The sequence below is a fragment of the Lagopus leucura genome, unplaced genomic scaffold (assembly GCF_019238085.1).
Source record: "Lagopus leucura isolate 7727_CA_CO unplaced genomic scaffold, USGS_WTPT01 Super-Scaffold_100022, whole genome shotgun sequence".
In the NCBI taxonomy this organism is placed as follows: Eukaryota; Metazoa; Chordata; class Aves; order Galliformes; family Phasianidae; genus Lagopus; species Lagopus leucura.
In genome coordinates this window covers 7,163,018-7,184,638 of record NW_024962275.1, presented here as the reverse complement: position 1 = coordinate 7,184,638, position 21,621 = coordinate 7,163,018, and the positions used below count along the sequence as shown (strand labels likewise).

Sequence of the window (21,621 nt, the reverse complement as noted above, 5' to 3'; positions counted from 1 at the left end):
CTTTCTGCTTCATTGTTTTCCCCAGTGAGAACATAGAGAAGGACTTCTTGTATTCATCTTAACCAGGTTAGGGGCTGGGTACTCCCCTTTTACCACTCATGTTCTTTGCCAGACCTCATCTGAGCATGATCCCATGCAGCCCACACTTCCTACTACCCTTTCCCCACTGGTTGCATTTGCCTGATACAATTTCTTTTTATTTAGTTATTTTTGAAAGGAACTTTTCCTTCTTATGCACAAGCATTGACTTCACTGCTTTCATTTTCCTTAGGTAAACATGGATATTTTTGCCCGCTTTTTGGCTTCTCTCTACAAGAGATATTATTTCTCTCTCTTCAAGGAGAATTATTTTGGTTGGAGAGGATTTATAGGCAGATACAGGCACTTCTAGGCAAGGGTGCAGACTTTAAATATGTGAGTGAAAAGAAATATATTGGCCCTTAAATGTGAACACCGTTTTTATTATGAGGGTGAATGGATCTTTCCCATGAGTTAGGGCAACCTAATAAATGATAATAAAACACGTGCTCTTCTTTTTCCTCCTCAAAATATGCATTACAGTTTATACTTTAAAAGAGAAAAAGGAGCTTAAATGTAAAAATCCCATCCAACTTTATAGGTAGCTGTCCTTAGCCATCGTTAGCTCTTTTTGAAAATCCATTCCATCTTTCTGAAGGCATTTATAGAGGATTTAAGAAAATTCTCCGTACTTTCCAGTTGTATTTTTCCAGTTGTTGTTATTGTTTTCTGCCACAGCTGACCACAAGCTTTACCCAACTGCTGGAGATGGGCTGTAAAAGCAATGAGCTTTATTTTCACATTGCATTCCTCAGACCAGATATGGCGACCAGTTAGTTCTCTGGCACTGTTTTTGTACTTATGCAGCTGAAATGATTGTGCTTGTATTATTTCCTGTTCAGCCTTGTGGAGAAGATACAGGTCAGAGGGCATGGTAGAGATGGATGATCTTAGTGGTCCTTTCCAACTTTAATGACTCTATGATTCTGTGGCAGTGAAATGGGATGAGCAGAAGCAGTCGTACCGTTCCCCCCAACGCGGTCATTTGAGCACCATGGAAACCTGTGCATTCGGGCTGCCTTTGGCAGTGGTTCCTCACCAGTCAGGACTTTGACTTTGTCGCCATGTAGGAAACAAGAGCAGGGGCTGCCCACGCCTGGCAAGGCATTCCCTGCCTTCTCCTGGGGCAGCATTCCCCCTTCATCCCACCTGGTCCCAAGGAGAAGGAGCCCACTCCATCCCCTTTGCTCTGTCTTGTTCTCTTCTGCTGTCAGCTCCTCCAACAAGAAATTAAATCTTCAGTAGTGTAGCAAACGCAATTGCCCTTTATAACTGTAGTTATTTTTTTCCTTTTTATACCAAAAGAACAGGTCTCCTCATCTCTGTTTTTGTTATTTAATGCAGCTTTCTATGTACTGTGTGGGCCGCCTTTCCCCTGCCCCTTCCCCCTGCCCTGTGTTCTGTCATTAAGCACAATCTCTGTCAGCTTGGTTCTGGTGAAATTAATGAATTTCTCACAGAACTGTTAATCATAGGAGCTTTGGTCTGTGACATGTGTTATAATTCAGTGGGTTTTTAACCTTCGCCCCATTTTGGTAATTGGCAGACGGCATCATTTGGCTTTTATTAAAGTGGAACGCGATGCCATTTCTTTGTTTGTGGAGAGCTGGCGGGGCTGTGAGCACACAGGCACCCAGGCCTGCCCCAGTGTGTGGGGCCCTGAGTGCATTATGGGCTCCACAGGGCCCCTGGGCAGCACAGCTCACAATATGGGGTGCACCGAGCCCAACTCTGGGGCCATTGCCCCATCAAATGTGGGGACAGGCATGCCCTGCCTCTGCTCCCCCACAGCTCACCTGGGGCTGGATGGAGTGTTTTCAGTAAATCTCAATGTTGTTGTGTGTTCCTGACCCCACCTGTTTGCATCCGGGGGTTTGTTGGGATTGCTGTTGGGGTCGGACTGGGCGGCACTGCAGTCAGATTGCTGAGGGGATCGTGGCTGGGGTGTCTGCACTGTTGGTCGCTCTCATGGACCAGATGTGATGCAAACAGGGCTGCCCTGCTCTTCCAATGGCATGATCAGCACAGACTCACCAGTCCCCATCTTGCTCCAGGATTCAGGTAGACTTCTTTGAGTTTTTTGTGTTCGTACAAGGAGATCAGTTTGGGTTGTTTTGGAAATCCAAAGAAGATAAACTCATTGCCACCCTTGCAGTTCGTACCTTTTTCACTTCTGAAGCTGCAGCAAAGAATGTGAAGGCAGCCTTTGCTTCTCCAAATGGCACATCTGTCTTTGGATTAGAGAGAGAACTTACTCCTGTCTTCAGAGGGAGAAGACAAACTTACTGTAACCATAAATCTTTCCAGAAACACCCTCAGAAGGCCATATGGCGTGAGATGTATGCATGGTGCTACTGAACAAAACCTCAGGATGCTCTAGGTCTGCAGCCTAGGTTGGCCTATGCTGAGGAACAGGGATTTTGTGAACTGGATGATGGTTGAAGTTCTCTCGTACACAGATGTGTGCTGCATTCCTTTATGCTCACCTACGCATATATATGTGCCAAAGCTGTCGCTAAGGAAGCAGGTAATTGGGGCACTGTGTTAAGATGAGTTTTTGGAAAAGTGCTTGACCCCAAGGTTAAGGAAAAAAACATTTGGCTGCTGTAAGCTTTTCGAAGGAGGAAGTGCTGGTTTCTTTTTGTGTGAGGAAGGAAGAGTTCCACTTAATTGTTACAATTTTCTATAAACATGTTAAAATATAAATGTTTCTAGGATTGTGTCACCGAGACCCCAATTTAGCAAAGCCTCCAGCTATTTGCTTACATCCCCCTGTAGTCAAATCTATCACTGGGACTTAACCATGCTTTTGAAGTTAAGCACATATTTAAGTGCCTTGCTGAACTGGGGCCAATATTGGCACAGAGAAATAAAGATTTAGAGGCTAATGACTGAGCTCATTTAGATTAGGGATGGGCAGAATGGATTTGAGTAAAGTAAGAACTGGCTTAGAACTTCAGCTTGCATGTGAAACTAACACAGCTCAGGGCTTTTTACATCACTGAAATGGTTTGTCTTGATCTGTGTTTTTAACATACTGCGGGCAGTGGAAACTACAAAAAAATTCTTGCACTCAGCGGTGCAAAAATGTTGTTTTAGGAAGCTGTTCGTTCTTAGAGCAAGAACAGGAACAGGTGAATCATGAGGTGGATCTGGTAAAATACACAACGTCAGAGAATAACCCAGGCACCAAAGCTTGATTCCTATTTATATTGGAATGTTGAGTGGTCTTTGGGTCACTTTCCTGGCTTTTGTCCAGTACTTTTGCAAGCAATTCCCAGATGCATCTGGGGAGTCAGGATAGACCAGGGATGACTTGGAATAGGCAGTGTTGATGAAGTCACCCAGTTTTGATTGCAAGAAAATGGGTTGAGCTGTCCCATGCCAGGAAGCAACATCAGTTATAGTAGAAGTGATTTAATGCTCAGATACTCTATATTGTTTCTTTCCAGAGTGCTTCACAGTTTCTGGAACATGTGATGATTAACCACTGTTAAATGACAGTACCCAAGCAAGAGCTTCTGTAACCCACAGTTCTGTAATACGGATGTGATGGGTTCTTTGTCTAAGTTTCCTACTTGCAGATATTCATTTCTCCTTTATTCCACATTTGCAGAACTCAATTCAAGATCGTGACTTCAAAATTCATTGGGATTTATGGCTGACAGTAGCTGATACCAAATTGGAACCAGTAGCTAGAGAACCAGAAATATTTAAATTAGAAACATTTGGTGGCAGTGGTTGTTTTTTTACAAAAGTGAATGGTTGTATTGTTTGTCACTGAAGTCATTCATATAGAGTTACAGACAGAGAGAGCTGCCCAGATGATCTGCTAACCAAGGCATAATCTGGAGCCTGGGGGGGGGTGGCTAAAAATGTTCCCTGGCCAGTTAAGAAGACCACAAGGGGACTTGTAAACAGAAAGAAGAACATCACAATAAGTGTTTCTTAATGCCTTTGTCTGTGGCGTTTCAGTTCTGTAGGACTTTTAAGCCCAGGCTTGCTCATCTGGTGTCCTGATCTGAACTCTAGAAATTAGATTCTTTCTCTCCTTTACATTGAAGGAAATGGAAAGCAATGCCACTTCTTGTGTTGCTCCACGTTTCTCCAGATTTCTTTTTGTTCAAGTTGCAAAAGTTTTCTTAGGCTCATCCTTCCTTTGGAAGCCACTCAAGCCTGAATTCAGTTCTACATCGGTGCGTTGAACATTGGTTAACATGAGACATTATATGAAAGAGGTCTTCTGTTATTTTACTTCTCCAAGTTTTGTGCAAAAATGTTTTCAGATTTTGCATGTTTTGCAATGGGCATGAAGGTTTGCAATATTGTGCTTCTGAGAATGGCTTGGCGGCGATGTTCATGTTTTTCCTCAATGAGTCAACTTCCTTGTCTCTGGAGTCTTGGCATGGAAGGAACTCATATGGCAGCTTCCCTGTCTGAAAAATGGAGGGGAATGAAATAATGCTTAGATTTCACATGTAGGTGAACTGGGACACGTGGTGAGGATTCAGTGAGGCATCATTCATCGGTTACGCTCTCTGAGTGTCCGTGTTCAGACACTCTTCTGATTAACTGGTGATGTACTCAACTGGTGACTACCCAGCTGCCCTGGGCAGCCTCACGTGCTGCAGTTCACGCTCTTGGCTGATTTGTATTGGGCATTTGATTCATATTGGGCATTGTCTATTCTCACCTTGTTTCCCTGCAGGAGGAGGCCACCTGGGCTCTAGGATGTACCAGCCAGTTGTTCTTCCCCCGTCTCATGCACAGCCTTACTCATCAGTGAAAAGTGAAATCAGTGGCAGTTTAAATTTGTAGGTCAAGCAGTGAGTTGCAGTGACTGGAAAACATGTATGAAGCCCTTGGTGGAGAGGGGTCCTATGAAAGCAGGGTCATCGTGCTCTGTGATGAGCACCACTTATCAGTCATACTGCTGGCAGACCGCATGCTATGTGTTGTGTATGAGGGTACTGAGCTGGGCAGTGCAGAGGCAGAATTCTTATTCCTCAGCCCCATTGATGTCAGTACTTTGTGCAGGGTGAGAAAGTAAGATCTGTTTGAATGTAGGAATTGCGTACAGCCCATCACACTGCAGGGAAGGGCTGCCACTGAACAAGCAACCTTAAATTACAGGCAGCAAGCGCTTCTCATATAGCACTGGTCTGGGACAGAGAAATGAGCTGTGGAGATCATAATGCTGTCATTTCACCTGGCACGGAACTCAGCAGAGACATGTGCAAATGTGCTTCTCCATCGCTGATGTGGGCATAACAACACCAGCCCAGGTGTCTCACAGGGGTGTCATGAAAATTAATTAGATTATGTCTGCACAATGCTTTGAACACAGCAAAACATCATGGACATGCTAAGTCCTGTGCTTAGTGAAGTGGATGGCTTTTTGGTGGCTCTTAACCTGTTTTCTAGGAGATAGGAATATCTGGCTTGTAATGAGTTTCAAGAGATGTGTGTTGATGCATTACTTCCTTCTATAACTTCTGGTGTTTTGGGTTCTTCACTCATAAAGTTGGTGAATGGTGTCAAGATTTTCCCTCCTCAGAATTTAGCTGTATGTAATTTAAATTCAGTTTAACTCTCAGCAAAGGCATATTGCTTTGTAAAAGTCTTTAACCCCAGAAACTCTGTCACAAATCCAGCAGAATATTTTTGCATTTTCTTTAGGATTCTCAGTGCTTTCATTGCCCTGGAGCCAAGGGACCGTCCCACACTCCATTTCATGATATGCTAAAATGTTTGACTCAGGTCATCAGAAATGGTTAAAGATCTGATGTCTGCTAGACATCTCCGAGTATGCAGGAATAAAACAAAATGCTCTTTTTACAAGTTATGCTGAATGTTAGAATAATTCACTGCCGGGAGAGCACTGAGTTTCCATCTGGGGAAACATTTTCTGGATGGCAGGACAGCAACCAGAGAGATCTGAAATGACAGCATGCTGCTGAGCTTGATAAGAGCTTATCAACACAGCTACACGACTGATATTTGGTGTTCCCCATGAAGTGGAATAAAGTGGATGTGTTGATTGCTATCGAGTTTCGCAGAGATAAGAGAAACCCTTCCTCACACGTACACACATGCACAGTTATCACTGGCAGTATCAGGCACTCCTGAATTCAGCAGAGACTGTAGCTCGGATGGGGCACAAGCACTGCTCTGGAAGGATTGCTCACATGTACAGATGCATGTTGGTACAGCGCAGGAAGGCCATGCTGCTGTTGTTTGTGTTGTTTCTCTCTGAGAGTGTTGCAGAACAGAAAGCTGTTCTGCAGACTTGGCAGGCCCTTCCCTTTTGCCACAAGACCCGTCATTTTGCTCTCTTTGTCATCACCATTCCCACTGCCCCGGTCCTTCAGAAGATGCAGCTAAAGGGTGTGCTGGTTGGTCAGGAGCAATTTGCTGAGTGGATCCGGCGTGCAATCATATCCCTGCAGCCTGGCACACAAGCTTGCTTTTTTTTTTTTTTTTTTTTTTTTGAATGAACTAAAGGAACTGAATGCAGATGCCACTTCTTGTCTCCCCACAGCTGTGTCCATTACTCCTGCGAAGCCACAGACTGCCAGAAGCTGGAGATCGACAACGCGTTGCTGAACTGCACCGGGGGCGGGTGGTACAATGGAGCCCAGTGCAACGTGAGCTGCAGGATGGGCTACATTCTGCAAGTCCAGAGGGATGACGATCTCAGCAAGAGCCAGGTTTGTGCTGCTGGTTTTGTGCGACCCGCAAAAGATGGATGAGCAAATGGGTGTGGAGAAGTTGAGAAATAACCCAAAATCTCAGCTCAGCTTTGGGACAGGACTTTATCCAAATAGTTTTTGTCCAAGTAGGAGCCATCTGACTGCGTGAAGAGGTTCTGACAGTGAGCAAATCTCAGATGTTGCCCAATTTTAGAGATTTTGGGGAGTTGAAACTAGATGATCATTATGGCCCTTTTCAACCCAGGCCATTCTATGATTCTATGATTTTTCAACCCAGAATGTTTAATTGTGTGCACAGGCCTTCTCTGATCTCACTGGCTTTACTCAACCAAATGGAGTTTCTTGGGTTGTTTTTTTGGGGGAGTGGGGTGTTTATTTTTCTATTTTTTTTCTATTTTTCAGTTTCTAAGCAAAATTTCTCCTTTCGTTCCTAGTGTTGGGGCTAACAATGTCTTAACTCCTTTGCAGCATCTCAGTCCACCTGCTTCCCAGCACACTGAAATGCATATCAGGGAGGGGGAAGCATGTAAATCTGTTTGCTTCCAACCAAAGCATAGAAAACTCATCCCAGTGGTTTGGGTTTCATTTGCTGTTCTCCTGCAGTAATCCAATCTCACAAATGCACATGGCCCAGTGCAGAGCACGAGGCATTCAGAAGAACTGCCAGTTTCCTTAAGCACTGGGAAAACGCACAGATGCATTATTTGGGGGCAAAATGTGCACACGGTATATGGGCATGTGTCTGAAGCAGAGGTCTTGTCATGATGGAGTGGTGGTGGCCTCCATTGGCACCTTCCTGCCTGCTGTGGGACAGCACACACATCTGGGGCTGGGGGCAGGCAGCTGCTCTCGGCAGCTTGTCTGTAGTTGTGAACTATCGTGTTCTTCACGAGCTCCCAGAGAGGGGAGACAGAGAGGAGGGGAATGAGTCAGCCCTTTCAACTCAATTACAAAACAAATACAGGACCCCGCGAGCTGGGCCTCTTCCACCCTAATTGGCATCAGCACCAGAACCCCAGCTCCAGCTGAGCAGTTTTACAGAACAGAAAACAAGTTCTCAAACGAGCCTGAGTGGCTGAACCAGGAAATAGTTGGAAATGATCTGTACATTGAGCACACAGGAATCCAAAACCAAATAAAACAGCCTAAACGTGTTTCACCAGCGCTGCTTTATTTAAATGCAAAAAGTACCTTTTGGGGAGGCTCAGCCAACTGTGTATGGTTTTGCTCTGAGAAGTTTGGTTTCGGAGCCTTGATCAGATTCATATGACAGGAGCGGAGGCTTTTAGCACCCTTAGCTAATGTGATTCACTGCTTATTACAACATCCTTCCTCTTGCTCTGCTCTACTATTGCACTTTTTTTGTCTTTTTACCACTGAAACAATCTGAGAGCCCTATGGATTTGTTTGCTCTGTGCTGTGCAGGGATGGAGTGAAGCATCTTAGAGATGTCCCTGCTCAGCAGAGTGCTATCAGCACATGCTTTGCAAGTATATGCATGTGCTTCAGAGGTCTGTTGAACAGGAACAGACAGTTTCTTTCCACATCATCTTGTTTTATTTCTTTCTGTAAGGTGTTTGAAGCCAGAATTTGTGGAACGTGCATGCAAGAAATGAACTATCAGAGCAACTCCAGAATCTGTGGTTTGGACTCCTTGCATTGTGTTGTATTGAATTGCATGGTGCTCCTGCCACAAATCTTTCCCAGCTTCGGTTCTTCTTCTGATCACAGGCAGTTGGAGATGAGATGGGATACGTGGCTTGTTATCTCTGCTCATGGGACTTCATGCTTTTCCGTAAAGCTGGTGGTTCTTTCACTGCTGTAATTCAGTTGGGTGTGTGTCCTGGTTAGACTGGTTGGTGGGACGAGGGCTGTGTTTTTCCTGCTTAACTGACAGTGTGGAGGGGTCCACAAAGAGGAGGAAGGAAAGGAGTTTTATACATGCTGATACTTCATTCTTGAGGGAGAAGGAGACAAAGGAGAGGTGCAGTGCCTCAAAGAGCAGCCCAAACATTGGTGGCCCATGACTGCAGCATGCTGCTGATGACTGACACACAAGTGAGGACGCTCTGGTTTAGCATCTGAACCACATCCATCTTCTGTAATTCACTGAAAGGCAGGAAAAAAAATTAAAAGAAAAGATGAACAGAGAATTAAAAGCAAAGTTTTCAAAAGCACCTTGTAGATGGAAGGGCACAAGTCACATTTCAAATCAATCTTTTACTTCTAAAGGTTTTTTGAAAATCATCCGAACAGTTCCTGCACTTTCTGGCCTCTGTGTCTTCTTGAAGCCACCATTTTAAAAAAGCTTGGGGAAAAAAACTTCATTCATCTTTGCTCTCTGAGAAGTTCCTGTTCCCAAACCCTGTAAAACTCCATAAAATCACCAGACCCTAAAACACATCAGCCCCATGTGCAGCAGAAACCATTTGCTGCTGTTAAAACGAAACAAAACAAAACCTGAGCTGTTTTCTTTCTCTGAGGCTCCCTCTCATCTTCATTTAGGGATTTCGACAACAACAAAATGGGCTGGCATGCTGATGGAGGCAGAGCCATCATGTATCTTTTTCACAAAGAAGATCCTGGGATGTTTTCATTTTCCCCCAATGTCCTCCCACCCCCCTGACAACTCCATCGCTCTTTCTTCTTCTCTCTCCCACTTCCCCCCTTTGTCTTTCACTGCCTTCCTCCCCCTTGTCCTTCACTGAAAGCCCCGCTCATTCAGTTCCTTGTTGTCATCTCTCCTTGAAGCTACCACCACTGCTGCTCTGGTCAAGAGGTGTTATTTAAAACCCAGCAGCTCCCTAATGTTGTGCAAAGGCATCATCAATCATGCCAGGAAAAGAAAGCAAGGCTCATGTGGGTTCAATTAGAGGCACAGTAGTGGGCAGAAGTGGAAGAATACTTAGAGGGGAGGGCACAGCTGTTCATTTTTAAGGAGAGGAAACTTCACACGTGAAGCATCGCTTGAAGAAGGAGCCAGCTGGGATCTCGGGCAGCAGGAAGGAGACATGAATTCTCCCAAGCTCTTAAAAGTCCCAAGAAACAAATCTTTCTGACACTAGATTTGTTTAAATTTGCATCCTCTCCACTGCATTTCAACCTGTATTTTTTTCTTCTTCTCCTTTTCTCCTTCTCTCCTGCCCTCTCTCCTTGCCTAAACCTCTTTTGGAAGGCAGGACGCGAAGGGAAGCGGTTGCTGCGATGCCAGTCAAAGCAGCACAAAGTGCCCAAAGTGACAGCTAATAAACCAGATGAGAAAACCGAGTGCTTTGCGTGGGCTGCTGTGCGCAGGGTGACCTTGTCAGAGCAGACAGGCGAAACAGGCACATGCCTGCTCAGGCGTCAGGTGGGAGATCTGCAAAGGCAGGCGCAGATGCTGCCACAAAGACCCGACGTCGGATCCCAGGGCAGCAGTGCTTGGGCTGTGCTGTATGCAGATAGCCCGAGGTGTTTCCTTCTGAGGTCCTGCAGCCAGGTGCTGCCGTGATCCCACTCTCCAGTGGCACATTTGGGAAGGAGAAGCTGTAAGCCAGTGGGTGCCATCTGCAATGCTTTCTGGGGTAGCGTTGTCCTCTGCGCTTAAAATCAAAGCCATCGTCGTGCTGCATGGTGGGAAGCTGGCTCTGTTAAGTCCTGCTACACACATGCACTCCTATCACTTGAAGTTACGCTGCTCTAAAATGTTTCATTATTACATCTGACCATCAGCTTCCATCATATAAAGTGTGGAATAAATCATTGGAAAAAGATGAGAAGTACGGGTCCTACCCACATGGGCTCTGCTTCTCTGCATGGGAATGGCCATGCCAGTGTGCCAGGAGAAGAAAAAGGCATCTGGGTCTGCAAGGAGGTGGCTCTTCCAGACTGGTTAGTAGTTTCCTTGGGAAAGTACCTGGAGAAAATGCCAGAGTTGAGAACATGAAGAAGACTGATCTTTTGTCACATCGAGTTCTAGAAGGCTGAAATAAAGCACAGTGAGGTATAGCTGTACCAGGAGATCACTTCCAAGGTAGGGTGGCCCCAGGGATGCTGCGTTTCCAAAAGGCTGTCATGTCCTGCAGCCTTCAGCTAACAAAGGCCATGCCCTCACAAGTGCTGGCTTGGACAAGACATTCTTGCCCATTTTTGTAAGGTGTGACTGTTGTGCATAGATATTGCATCTGTTTCCATTTTTGTATTACATTCTGTAATTTGAACTCCTTATTTGGTGTTCTGTAGAATAGCATCTGATACGCAGTTCTGTCACTGGAGAAACTCCCTTGTGCTCCACAGTGTGTTTCAACAGCAGGTATCAGCTAGAAGGAGCAATCTTTTATTCTCAAACTAGATCACACCAAGACTAAGCAATGAATTCTTGGAGTGGAAGCTCCATCATTGATAGAGCCTCCCTGTGCTCAGTGTAGAGCTAGCATCCAGCAGAATAGAGTCCCAGACCCTTTTCCTTTATGTTTGGATAGCCCCTTGGGTTTATGCTTTAACCTCCTGCTGTTGAGGTGTCCTGTAGCCACAGTGCTGGAGCACAACTCGATAACAGCATCTCCTAAGGGGGATGCAGGCTTTGCTGTGTCCTGGAGCCGCCCAGCCTGGAACACAAGTGTGGTGTATGGCAATATGCTGTCATCTCTTCTCCTGCGGCCATCAGAATTACACAGCAACCTCCTGAAAACACAGACATCTTCAAGTCATCATCTAGCTACAGAATATATATATATATAATAGTGCAAACAATCCACTGGACAATAAAGAATTAAGAGCCACTGGGGAGCAAAATGACTGGAATGAGAACACAGAGTGTCATTTCACCTGAGCATTCCATGAATCCCCAAATGTGCTACTCTAAATGTGTAGAAAAGACATTTTTTTTCTATCAGCGGTGCTCCCTGTTTAAATAAACTGCATGGTCTAGAAAAGGGGTTTTGTGCCCACTTGGGAAGTGTCCAGTTTCTCAGCTCTGGGACTGCTTTTTCCATTCTGAATGCAACCATATATCAAAGAGAGACAGGTCTGAACTTCTGCTGAAACCATTAGGGTGTTTTTGCAAAAAGGGAATCCAGGTCTCTTTGATGTGTGCTAGAAAAATTTCCCTTCCTTTTATAAAGCCAGATCAATGGCTGGCGGTGCAAATCTCCTGCGAGCGTACCAGCCTGAATAAAATATTCCCCAGGGACAAAGGAGTGCTGCTGTACAGCTTGGTCAGATTCCACGCTGGTATCTTCCCCTTCCACAGTATCTTGTGTTTGTGTTTCTCACATTTCTCTTTCTCCCGTCCCTCTCTTTATTCTGGTATGGGGGGAAGAGTCGTGCTTTCAAAATCATCGCATCTAATCTGTGACCATTTTCCCTTCTTGGTTAGAAGGCAGATGTGTTGTTTATTCTGTACTCAGGATTTCAGTCTGCTGCGTTGTTGGGTTATTCCTCAAATCCATAGAAGTGTAGTTTTGATGTAGCTATTGACATTACGGTGGCTTTGGGGAAGTCAGAGCACAGTAACTAACTCTATTCACCCTCTCTTGTTGAGAGTTTTTGCCAAGTAAACATATGGGCAGAATGCTCTTGGGTCTGTCCATTGCAGAATCCTACAGGAGGAGTCTATCTGTCAAGTGTGCATGGCCATGGTGCCCCAAGGCACTCTAGTGACTTTGTTTTACTTGTGAGACACAAAATCAATGGTTGTTACCAGGCTTTAAACAGCTTTGGTCTCTCCTTTGCTGGCTGTGGTGGCTTAGTTGTGTCTCTTCCTCCAGACGGAGTCCAGCATCACAATGACCTGCACAGATGGGAAGTGGAGCAAGCAGGTGACCTGTGAGCCTGTGGACTGCGGTGTCCCAGACCAATACCACGTCTACCCAGCCACGTTCAACTGCAGCGAGGGGACCACCTTTGGCAAGAAATGTTCCTTCACGTGCCGACCTCCTGCTCTTCTGAAAGGTAACAGGGGGTACCGAGCTGGGAAAGGCTGCACAGCTAGCACAGACTGATGCCAGTAATATATGGTACTTCTGCTGCTTTTTTAGAATTCTTTATGATATTTTAAGTATGAAGAATTATGAGAGTCTAGGGAAGGTTTATTTATATTAGAAGCTAAGTTCCTTTGCATCTCCCTGTTACCTTCCTTTGACCTTTGCTTGATCGTGGCTGGCTGGGCAGGAACGACGCTGAATATTACTTCCATACAACCAAAACACAGAAAAGTCATGGGGATCAATCAAATTGAACTCTCATCTTTTCCCATGCCTTTGCTTTTTTTCTGTGCCTGTCTCCCTTCTATGCCTCCTCCACAAGCTTGGAAAGGAGGGAGAAGACTGAAAAGTTCCACGTCCCAGTGGCACAGTCCCTCATCATTGTTTTTCCTGGTCCACCCATCACTTCTCTATTTTGCTCACTCATCTTGCCCTAATTCTGACTTTCTCTTTTCTTCATGTTTGAGAATCTCTGCAAGTTCTCATTCTTAAAAATGACATTCTCTCCTACATTCTCTCTTTTTCTCCCCAATCTTTCCTGCTGCTTTGGTGGTAGCATCCCCATCCTGCTCAGCACCATCCACTCTTTTGCTCACTGTCAGCTCACCTTTCTGATCCGGTCCTCAGGAAACCAGAAAATTTATCACTGTTAATTTGAAAGAACATTGAAGCCAAATAAACATGTCATCTTGCACTGAAGTAATCTTAACTGCCGTTGTTGACCCAGGTACAATTGCTGCATAAGCTCTTTTTGTACAATTGGTGTCACCTCCTCTGCTAGGATTCACTGCACATTCCAGAAGAGGCATGTGAAGTATTCCACGTTTCAGTGAAAGGATATGTTTGTTGATTTCTTTATACATAACCAAATTACTCAATTCTTTTAACTCAGACTTGGGAAGGTAACCACAAGAAGCCAACCCACAGTGAAAGCTAAGGCTCAAGGGGGAGATTTTTATCAAAGAATTCCTTTTTTCCATCCTCAGAGGATCATTTTCACCAAGGAGGTTTTTTTAACTGAAAATCCTTGGAGTTTTTTTTGAGGGAGAGCACGAAAACAATGTTCATGAATCATAGAATCGTACAGTGGTTTGGGTTGGAAGGGACCTTGAAGATCAGCTCATTCCAACCCCCCTGCCATGGGCACAGAAACCTTCCACTAAATGAACTGATGTTAATGAACTTGGAGGAATGTAAAATTACCCCAAGCATCCAAGTGGCTGAGCATCAGAGAGTAGAAGTCATGACCAGCAGGAGCTGGTGACTCTGGCAGGGGTAGCTGCAGGACCCATAACCCACCACGGGTCAGGGAGTACAGCTGTGGGTTTTAGCATCACTTCACTTTTGTCCAGACATTCTGTGAGTCGTAAGTTAATGGCACCACTTGGTGTTCAGCCATCGGTGATGACTAATAGATGTTGCCACTAAACTTCTGGAGAGTGGCGTCCAAATGACTCACGCCTAATTCAATCACTGACGTCATGACAGCACCGTCGGTAATGTCACAGCTTATCACATTGCAGTGGTAGTATGATATCACCATGACTGGTCTGCAGAGCTGCTGCATGAGTCAGAGGAGCATGCTCGTGCTCCAGAAAAGAGCTTTCTTCTGTTCAAAATACCTCTGCAATCATCCACAGCTGGGGAGGGGAGAGAGAAAGCCAGGGCTGATTTAATGAAACTTCTCTTATCTTTGTGGAAAGGGCAGGAGGGCTCCTCCACATAACTTCCTGAGCCCTCCAGAGCCTTTTGTTTTCTTCTTTGAATTCCAGCATCATGCCCAGGCTCTCTTCCTTTCCTCTCAAGGAGGAGGCATTGCTCTGGGGTTTGCAGTTTGTCAGTATTATTTTGGATAACACCAAAGTTGGCTGACTGCTGAAAATACGCCTTGTGGGTTGAGAAGAGTTCCTGCAGCAATGCTCAAGGATTTCAATAGAGTTTTAGGGATTTTTGAAGGGTTAGTGGCTCATAGCTGTGTTTTGTTTCTTAGGAAAAGCTTATTCCTTTTTAACATAGAGTATAAAATAACAAAGAACGTGAAGTGCACTGAGACAAAGCTACTCTTAGCTTAACCTTCTGAAGTCAAGTAGGTCACAGCAGAGGCAAGGAGATCTATCATACCTTTTACCTGTGAGGTGCTGGCCAGGAAAGCTTCCTCAGGAAAACAAGTCTCTAATGAGTATTATGAATCATATTTATCACAGTAGTCCCCAAGGACTGAGAGTCCTCAGCTGAGAATGGCTCCTCAACGTGCTGGAGTAGTGACTGTAATGCTAACAAACAGATGCTGCTCCAAAAGGCTCAAAATTGAAACAAAAAGAACTGATTTGGTGCACGGGTAGAACGCAGAAGAAGAATGAAGAATGTAATGACACTGAACGCTGCCTTAAGGTGGGTGGCTCCGTGGCTTTGGAGAGGAGGGAGCTGATGTACAAAGCAGGCTCTCTTTCAGAGAGCAAAATAAGGAAGAGAAATACAAAGCCAGTGAGGTTTCACCTATGCTATAGCATTTCCTGCCATAAGCACTGTCTGCCTGTTGTCTCCTGAAAACAGAGTCCTTAATGATTTAAAACCATCATGTAGAAAGAAAAGATGCATAGGACAGTTGAATGTGCCGAGCCAACTGAGGTGGCTGTTGATATATTATGGGTATAATGACAGTTGGGAAATAAAAACGCTCCTGCTGATGGTTGTTAACTTTGCTTTTTGTCCTTCTCAGGGAACAACAGCAACTTGACCTGCATGGAAGATGGGCTGTGGTCCTTTCCAGAGGCTCTGTGTGAACTGATGTGTCGAGCACCCTCCATCGTCCCTAATGCAGATCTTCAGACTACTCGTTGCCTGGAAGATAAGCACAAAGTGGGCTCATTTTGCAAGTACAAATGCAAACCAGGTTACCATGTTCCTGGATCCTCCAGAAAAGCAAGAAAGTACGTAAAATAGCACTGCCACACAGTCAGCATGATTCAGAAAGCCACAGGTCAAAAAGACTTTGGGAAAAAAAGATGAGTAATTTATAGCAGGGTGCTGTAGGGAACACCACTGAATACTTCCTACATGAAGATAGTTGTGCACTTTCAAGGGAGCATTTGGCACCTCGCTCTGTAAATCTTTGCTAGTGCTCAAAACAAACCTTACCTTAGAGGTACTCTGTGATATGCAGACTGGAGAGTCCCCTTTGAAACCGTATGGGAAAGTTGTACTGTTGTGGCCTTCTGACTTGGCACAAACCCACTTCAAACCAACCACAGCCCACAAGGCCGGGAAGCAGTTTTTTGGGAGATATGTTCAAGGCCAAAAGAGGAGTTCAGGCTGAGTGCTGGCTTTACAAATGATCATTATTTTCACTCAGAGACCTCATGCTGCAGATTCACAATTTGTTCCCCAGGTGTTAAAAGCTCAAGCACTCTCATTCCCTGCACCTGCTAGCAGAACTTAGAAGCTCTAAAGGCTCTTAGCTGACTCAGCTGCTCACTAAACGGTCTTGTGTTTTTTTTCTGCATGGGAAGGCGGGCCTTTAAGATCCAGTGCACTCAGGATGGCACATGGCTGCCAGGTGCTTGTGTGCCTGTTACGTGTGACCCTCCACCTTCCAAGTTCCATGGGCTCTACCAGTGCTCCAATGGCTTCCAGTTCAACAGCGAGTGCAGGATCAAGTGTGAAGATGATGATAGTCAGTCGGTGAGTCTTTCTTATCCTCACCATCTCACACCATGAAAGTGAGTTTTTATCTTGTGGTCCTTGAGGACTCTGATCTTGGAGGGATCAAGTGCCAAACCTCCCTTGAGATCACTTGAGACCAGAGGCAGAGATGGAAAAAGGAAATATGTAATTAAAGTAGAAGAAGAGAGCTACTTCAGAGAGCCTGGAAATATTTTTAAGACTGTAGTAATGGTATTTATTAACTGTTAACAATAGGGGAGTAGCAAGAAATGACTGGCTGGACGAGTAATTGGTTGGAAAATCTGTTCTAGTGGCTCTATGATGTAGGTAGGTGTAATCAAATATGGTTTCTGGTATTACATTAACACAGGAGGAGAGAAGGAATAATGAATGAGTATGAGGTGTGTGCACTCATCCTGTTTGTTCGTTCTCCTTCACTTTGCTTTTTTTCTCCAGTTCTTTTTCCTGATGCTGTTATGTATATGTCATATGATGTTTTATAGGGATTGTCACTGTACAGGTGAACTGTCTGACTTTTCATGGCTTTTTTTGGCTGCAAGGTGTCATTAATTGTTAGGGTCAGATCCTCATCTGGCATAAATCAGCATCTTGCCTTTGATTACCTAGGAACTCTGTTCATTGATAAAGAAGGTCTGGCTTTTAATATTGTGTTTTAAATACTTGGTTTTCCGCACCAGAGTTAATTATAGTTGTGAAGTAAGTAATTTCTCCCAGAAGTGCTGCTGCCACTTCATATGCTGGGGAAGAGAAAGTGGGGATGTAGAAGCTGTTCATATATGCACTGTAGACAGCACAGTGCTCTGTCAGAAGCCTTGTAATATCACTCCTGAGGATGTATGAAAAAGGGATCAGCCCTGCTATGGTGTCAGTGATCCAAAACCCAACTCTGACACCTGTTCCAAACGTTAAAAGCTACAGCAAAAACAGCAGTGAGGTTCCTGAGGCTGGAAAACTGCATTTGTTCCCTGCAAAAGCTGTCCTGCCTACTTGATGGGAATGAGAGGCAGAGCCTCGGGTTGTGTATCAGAGCACCCTAAAGAAGTTTGGTTTGGCTGCTGTGACTTTTTGAGATGTAGGAAATGCACAGATGGGTGCAATTTGGGTGGGAAGCTCTGGGATGCAGCACCTTTGTGCATCTTTGCTTTCTTAGACTGACTGCACCAGGGCACTAACAAATGGTATGAGGGCCTTATGGTTGCTTTGGAAGGAGCTAGATGTGAAGAGAGGCAGGGATTGGAGTTAGGGTTACATCAACAAATGAGCTGTGGAAAGTGAGAGATACAGCTACATCTCTGTTCAGTGTAAGGAAGATTGTAGTGACTGCTTGGATGCAAAAGTACCTTGAGCAGAGAAGCAGATAACATCCTAAGAAAGGGATTTGCAGAGAAAGGTATTTCCAGATATCCTAGAAAACAGACAACAGAAGATGAGGGAGGACTCCTGGCACAAGCCAGGACCACTTGAGAGGTGTTAATTATTTAAGGATTAAACCCCACTAAGTCTCTCTCAGCTATATAAGGTGATAATGCACATTGCATCCAAGCAAGAAACCCAGCAGGGATTTTCACAAGAGATTTTGCAGGTCAGGGAATGATGGACAGGATGTTACTATAGCAATGGATATCCTGGGATCTCTGAGCACATAGCAGAAACTACACAATAGTACTCTAGAGCACAGCCAACTCTAGGAACATAAATCAGGTTTCATGGCTCACCTTTAGAAATCATAATTGAACCCTGGCATGCAAACTGTGGTGGAAGTGCAACACACTTGCTAAAACAGCAAATTGTGCTCAATTATCACTTAGTCGTCTCTTCTTGAATTCATCACTGTGCTGAAAGATCACTACTCAGCCCTACAGATGGCATCTCTTAATCACCAGCAGCGTAATGGTCATTTAAGCAGGTACCTCCCCAGCATCCAGAGGCAGGGTCTTCCATTTCTGCACATTGCACAAATCAGTGGTCAGATCTAAATTAATTGCACTCTGCAAGACTGGCCTTTAGGTGGGAGTCACCAAACTGGATCACATCCTGAGTCCATCTGCTCCATTACACTTTCATAAGATTTTCTTATTACATCTGGCAATGGCCAGATGTCTAGAGGAGGGAATGCAGCTCCCATGCAATAGTCTGCCAATGAGACCACTTTGCATCTCACTGAACATTGTTTTCAACAATGAAGCTGAGCAAAAAAAGGATTAGGGTATCATACACAAGGCTAGCACTGAATGCAGTGCAGTTTCCCGTGTCTGTACAAGGGACTTGTGCAGATCCCTCTGCAACAAGGGGCATGGGGCGCAGGGAAAAGCTCCAAAGGCAAATTCAGCATCCCTGGTGGAACTGGGATCCAGTATACAGAGCACATTACAGAATCCCCAAAGACATCCACCCTAGTCTCCAAGAGCAGGGTGAATAGGCTGAGGGCAACAATGCAAGAGAAACAGAGATCCTGTCTGGTTCTTGCACTGAGCAGGGTCACTGTGGGAGGCTTGGAGCCCAACCCCAGCACCTTCCCATTGAATGTCCCCACTGCCCTGTAGCAGTGAGGCTCGCAGCTCCTACAGAACAGCTTGTGCAAAAATCCCCAAAAAGATTGCCTGCACATCGCTTTGTTGTTTCTAAAGGGCATGATATTTCTCCCTGGACTTTGGTATTCATTCTCCAGTATTGTACAGAGAATCTTTTCTATAAGAGAAATGTCATATTCCATTCCTTGCCCATTCCCACACCAGAGGATTTGTTTCTCTTTTACACTTGCCTCTGTGCATGTCTGTCTCTGCCTCTTTGCTTGCTGTCATTCAAGGCAGCCAAGCTCTAAAGAGCACGTTCTGCCCTGCTAAGCATCCCTCTCGTGTCCCGCTTCCCTTCCTCCTTCAGATGGCCATTGGGGATTCTTTCTTTTTGAGACAAATATGATGCAACTAGTTAGAAAATGGAAGAGGGAAAAGGTTGTCTGCAGTCAACACGAACCTTTCAGCAAAAGGAAAGAGGGCAGATGGGGTGAACGCACCTTTTTTGCAGCTAGAGTGGATCCATTTTAATGTAGAGACCTTGCAAAGACCTTGTAAAGACATAACATTGCATAGAGGAGGCGTGCGTGTGCTTTTGTGTGCAACGCAGCCTCCCTTTTATTTATTATTCAGCAGAGAAGTCCTTCCTTGCCCCCCACTACTGGCAGTCCCAGCCGGGGCTCTGCCAGCTCCAGAACTTTGCTCCCAGCTCGGCTCTGCCTGCTTCTCCCCTCTCACCCTGTGCCTGCTGTCCTTCTTGTTGTTTTTGTGACCGTCCTTGTTATCTCCTTGTCTCTTTCCCAGGGCCGTGGAAGCAATGTGATTCACTGCCGGAAGGATGGCACCTGGAGCGGCTCCTTTCATCTCTGCAGGGAGATGCAGGGCCAGTGTGCTCTGCCCACGCAGCTCAACAGCCACCTGAAGCTGCAGTGCTCTGGTGGATACGGCATAGGTCTGTGGGCATGGGGAAAGAGGAAGAGGACGAGAGGGAGGGAGGAGTCTGCAGTCCTTGGGGTCACTTTATGCTATGGAGCCATTTACCTGAGTGGGGGGCTGCTGAGGGCAGGGAGCTGCTTTGAGATGATGCTTTGAGCAGCCAGGTATCATGTAATGTGCTGACTTCCTGCTCCTTCCGGCATTCCCAGTTTCATTGTGTCTCTTCTTGGCCAGCAAGTCAGGCTGCACCAGAGACACATCCACTCCTCAGAGTAAGGGAAGAAGGTTGTACCTATACTTGCTCTGACAGTTTTGTAATGTCCTTGAACTGCACACACACACACACACACACACACACACACACACCTTTGATGCCAAAAAGCAGTGTACTGGTAGGGAAGCACAGCAGCAGGAGCTGTTCCTAGGGAATGAGACCAGCCAAGCATCCCCTTTGGTATGGCTGTTTTTCAGAAGCCCATGTGAGGATGTTTGCCCCTTCCTTCTGGGGTCACTCTGCAAGGAGTTTGGAGTTTTGGGGGATGTTTTGAGCTTGGCTTTGTGTCACCCAGGCATACATTCCATACTGAAAATACACAGCATTATACTTTCAACCCCTGCTGCCCGGGTTGCAAGGGGAGCAGCCCCGCGAGGCCCCTTCTGCAGCCCCGTACCAGCCCCCCCGCCTCTGCCCATCCCTTTGAACTTGGAGAAATTTCCTCATTTTGCAGCTCCCTCATTATATCTCAGCTGCGCGAGGGACCACGAGCTGCCTTGTGTTCCCTCCCCGGGGAGGAGAACACGACCTGGATGAGATCATCGCTCTGTAATGATGCCAATTACAGATCGTATATCAAAACAATTCAGACCCGCTCCTCTCCGTAAGTGTAAATAGCGCGGCGGTGAGCAGGCTGCGGCAGCTCTTAATGTGGCGAGGTGCTTTACCCTTGAGATGAGGTTACCTACCAGGGTTTTGCAAAGAGAGAAATTTGGATTTCTGGTCTGGAAGGGGGGGAGCAGCTGGGGGCTGGGAGCAGGAGAGCCCACAGCTGCCCTCCATCCTCCACCAGCCCCGCTGGCTTGGCCACCAGTGCTGTGCCTTGATGTGGAGTCTGGTGGCCCTTGTCCTGCAGCTCTCCTGAAGGTCAGGAGGTGGGGGGGGATCCTCATGGAGATGTGAAGAGCAGCTCTCAGAGGGCACAGCGGCCGTTGGCTCTTATCCTCAGCAGATGGAGACATACCACACGCTTTGTTAGGTTTGTCCAGCATCACCTTTTGGGAGCAGGTTGTTGGGATTTCGATGGGGTTTAACCCCACAGGCAGCTCAGCACCATGCAGCCCCTTGCTCTGCCCCAGTGGAATGGGGAAGAGAATCAGAAAGGGAAAAGTACAAGAACTCACGGGTTGACATAAAGACAGCTTACGAGATAAAGCAAAAGCTATGTACATAAGCAAAGCAAAGCAAGGAATCCATTCACTACTTCCTATCAGCAAACACACGTTCAGGCACTTCCAGGAAAGCAAGGCTTGTCATGTGTAGTGATTTATTGGGTAAACAAATGCTGTCCTTCCCAGTGTCATCTCTGCCCCACCCCCCCAACTTCCTCCTCCTTTACCCTGGTTCTGTTGCTGACTGTGATGCCATATGGTATGGGATGACCCTTTGACCAGTCTGGGGCAGCTGTCCTGGCTATGTCCCCCAGCTTTTTGCACACCCCTGGCCTTTCTGCTAGCAGG

At 45.8% G+C, this 21,621-nt stretch overlaps 1 protein-coding gene across 1 annotated transcript in view; it reads left to right on the top strand.

Moving 5' to 3' along the window:
- PAPPA (pappalysin 1) overlaps nucleotides 1–21,621 on the top strand; it is a 173,381-nt gene that overhangs the window by 124,214 nt on the left and 27,546 nt on the right. The window contains exons 14-18 of the mRNA XM_042878915.1: nucleotides 6,620–6,788; nucleotides 12,539–12,722; nucleotides 15,474–15,684; nucleotides 16,264–16,435; nucleotides 19,756–19,903. Coding sequence (XP_042734849.1) covers nucleotides 6,620–6,788; nucleotides 12,539–12,722; nucleotides 15,474–15,684; nucleotides 16,264–16,435; nucleotides 19,756–19,903 — 884 coding nt within the window. The remainder of the gene's footprint in view (nucleotides 1–6,619; nucleotides 6,789–12,538; nucleotides 12,723–15,473; nucleotides 15,685–16,263; nucleotides 16,436–19,755; nucleotides 19,904–21,621) is intronic.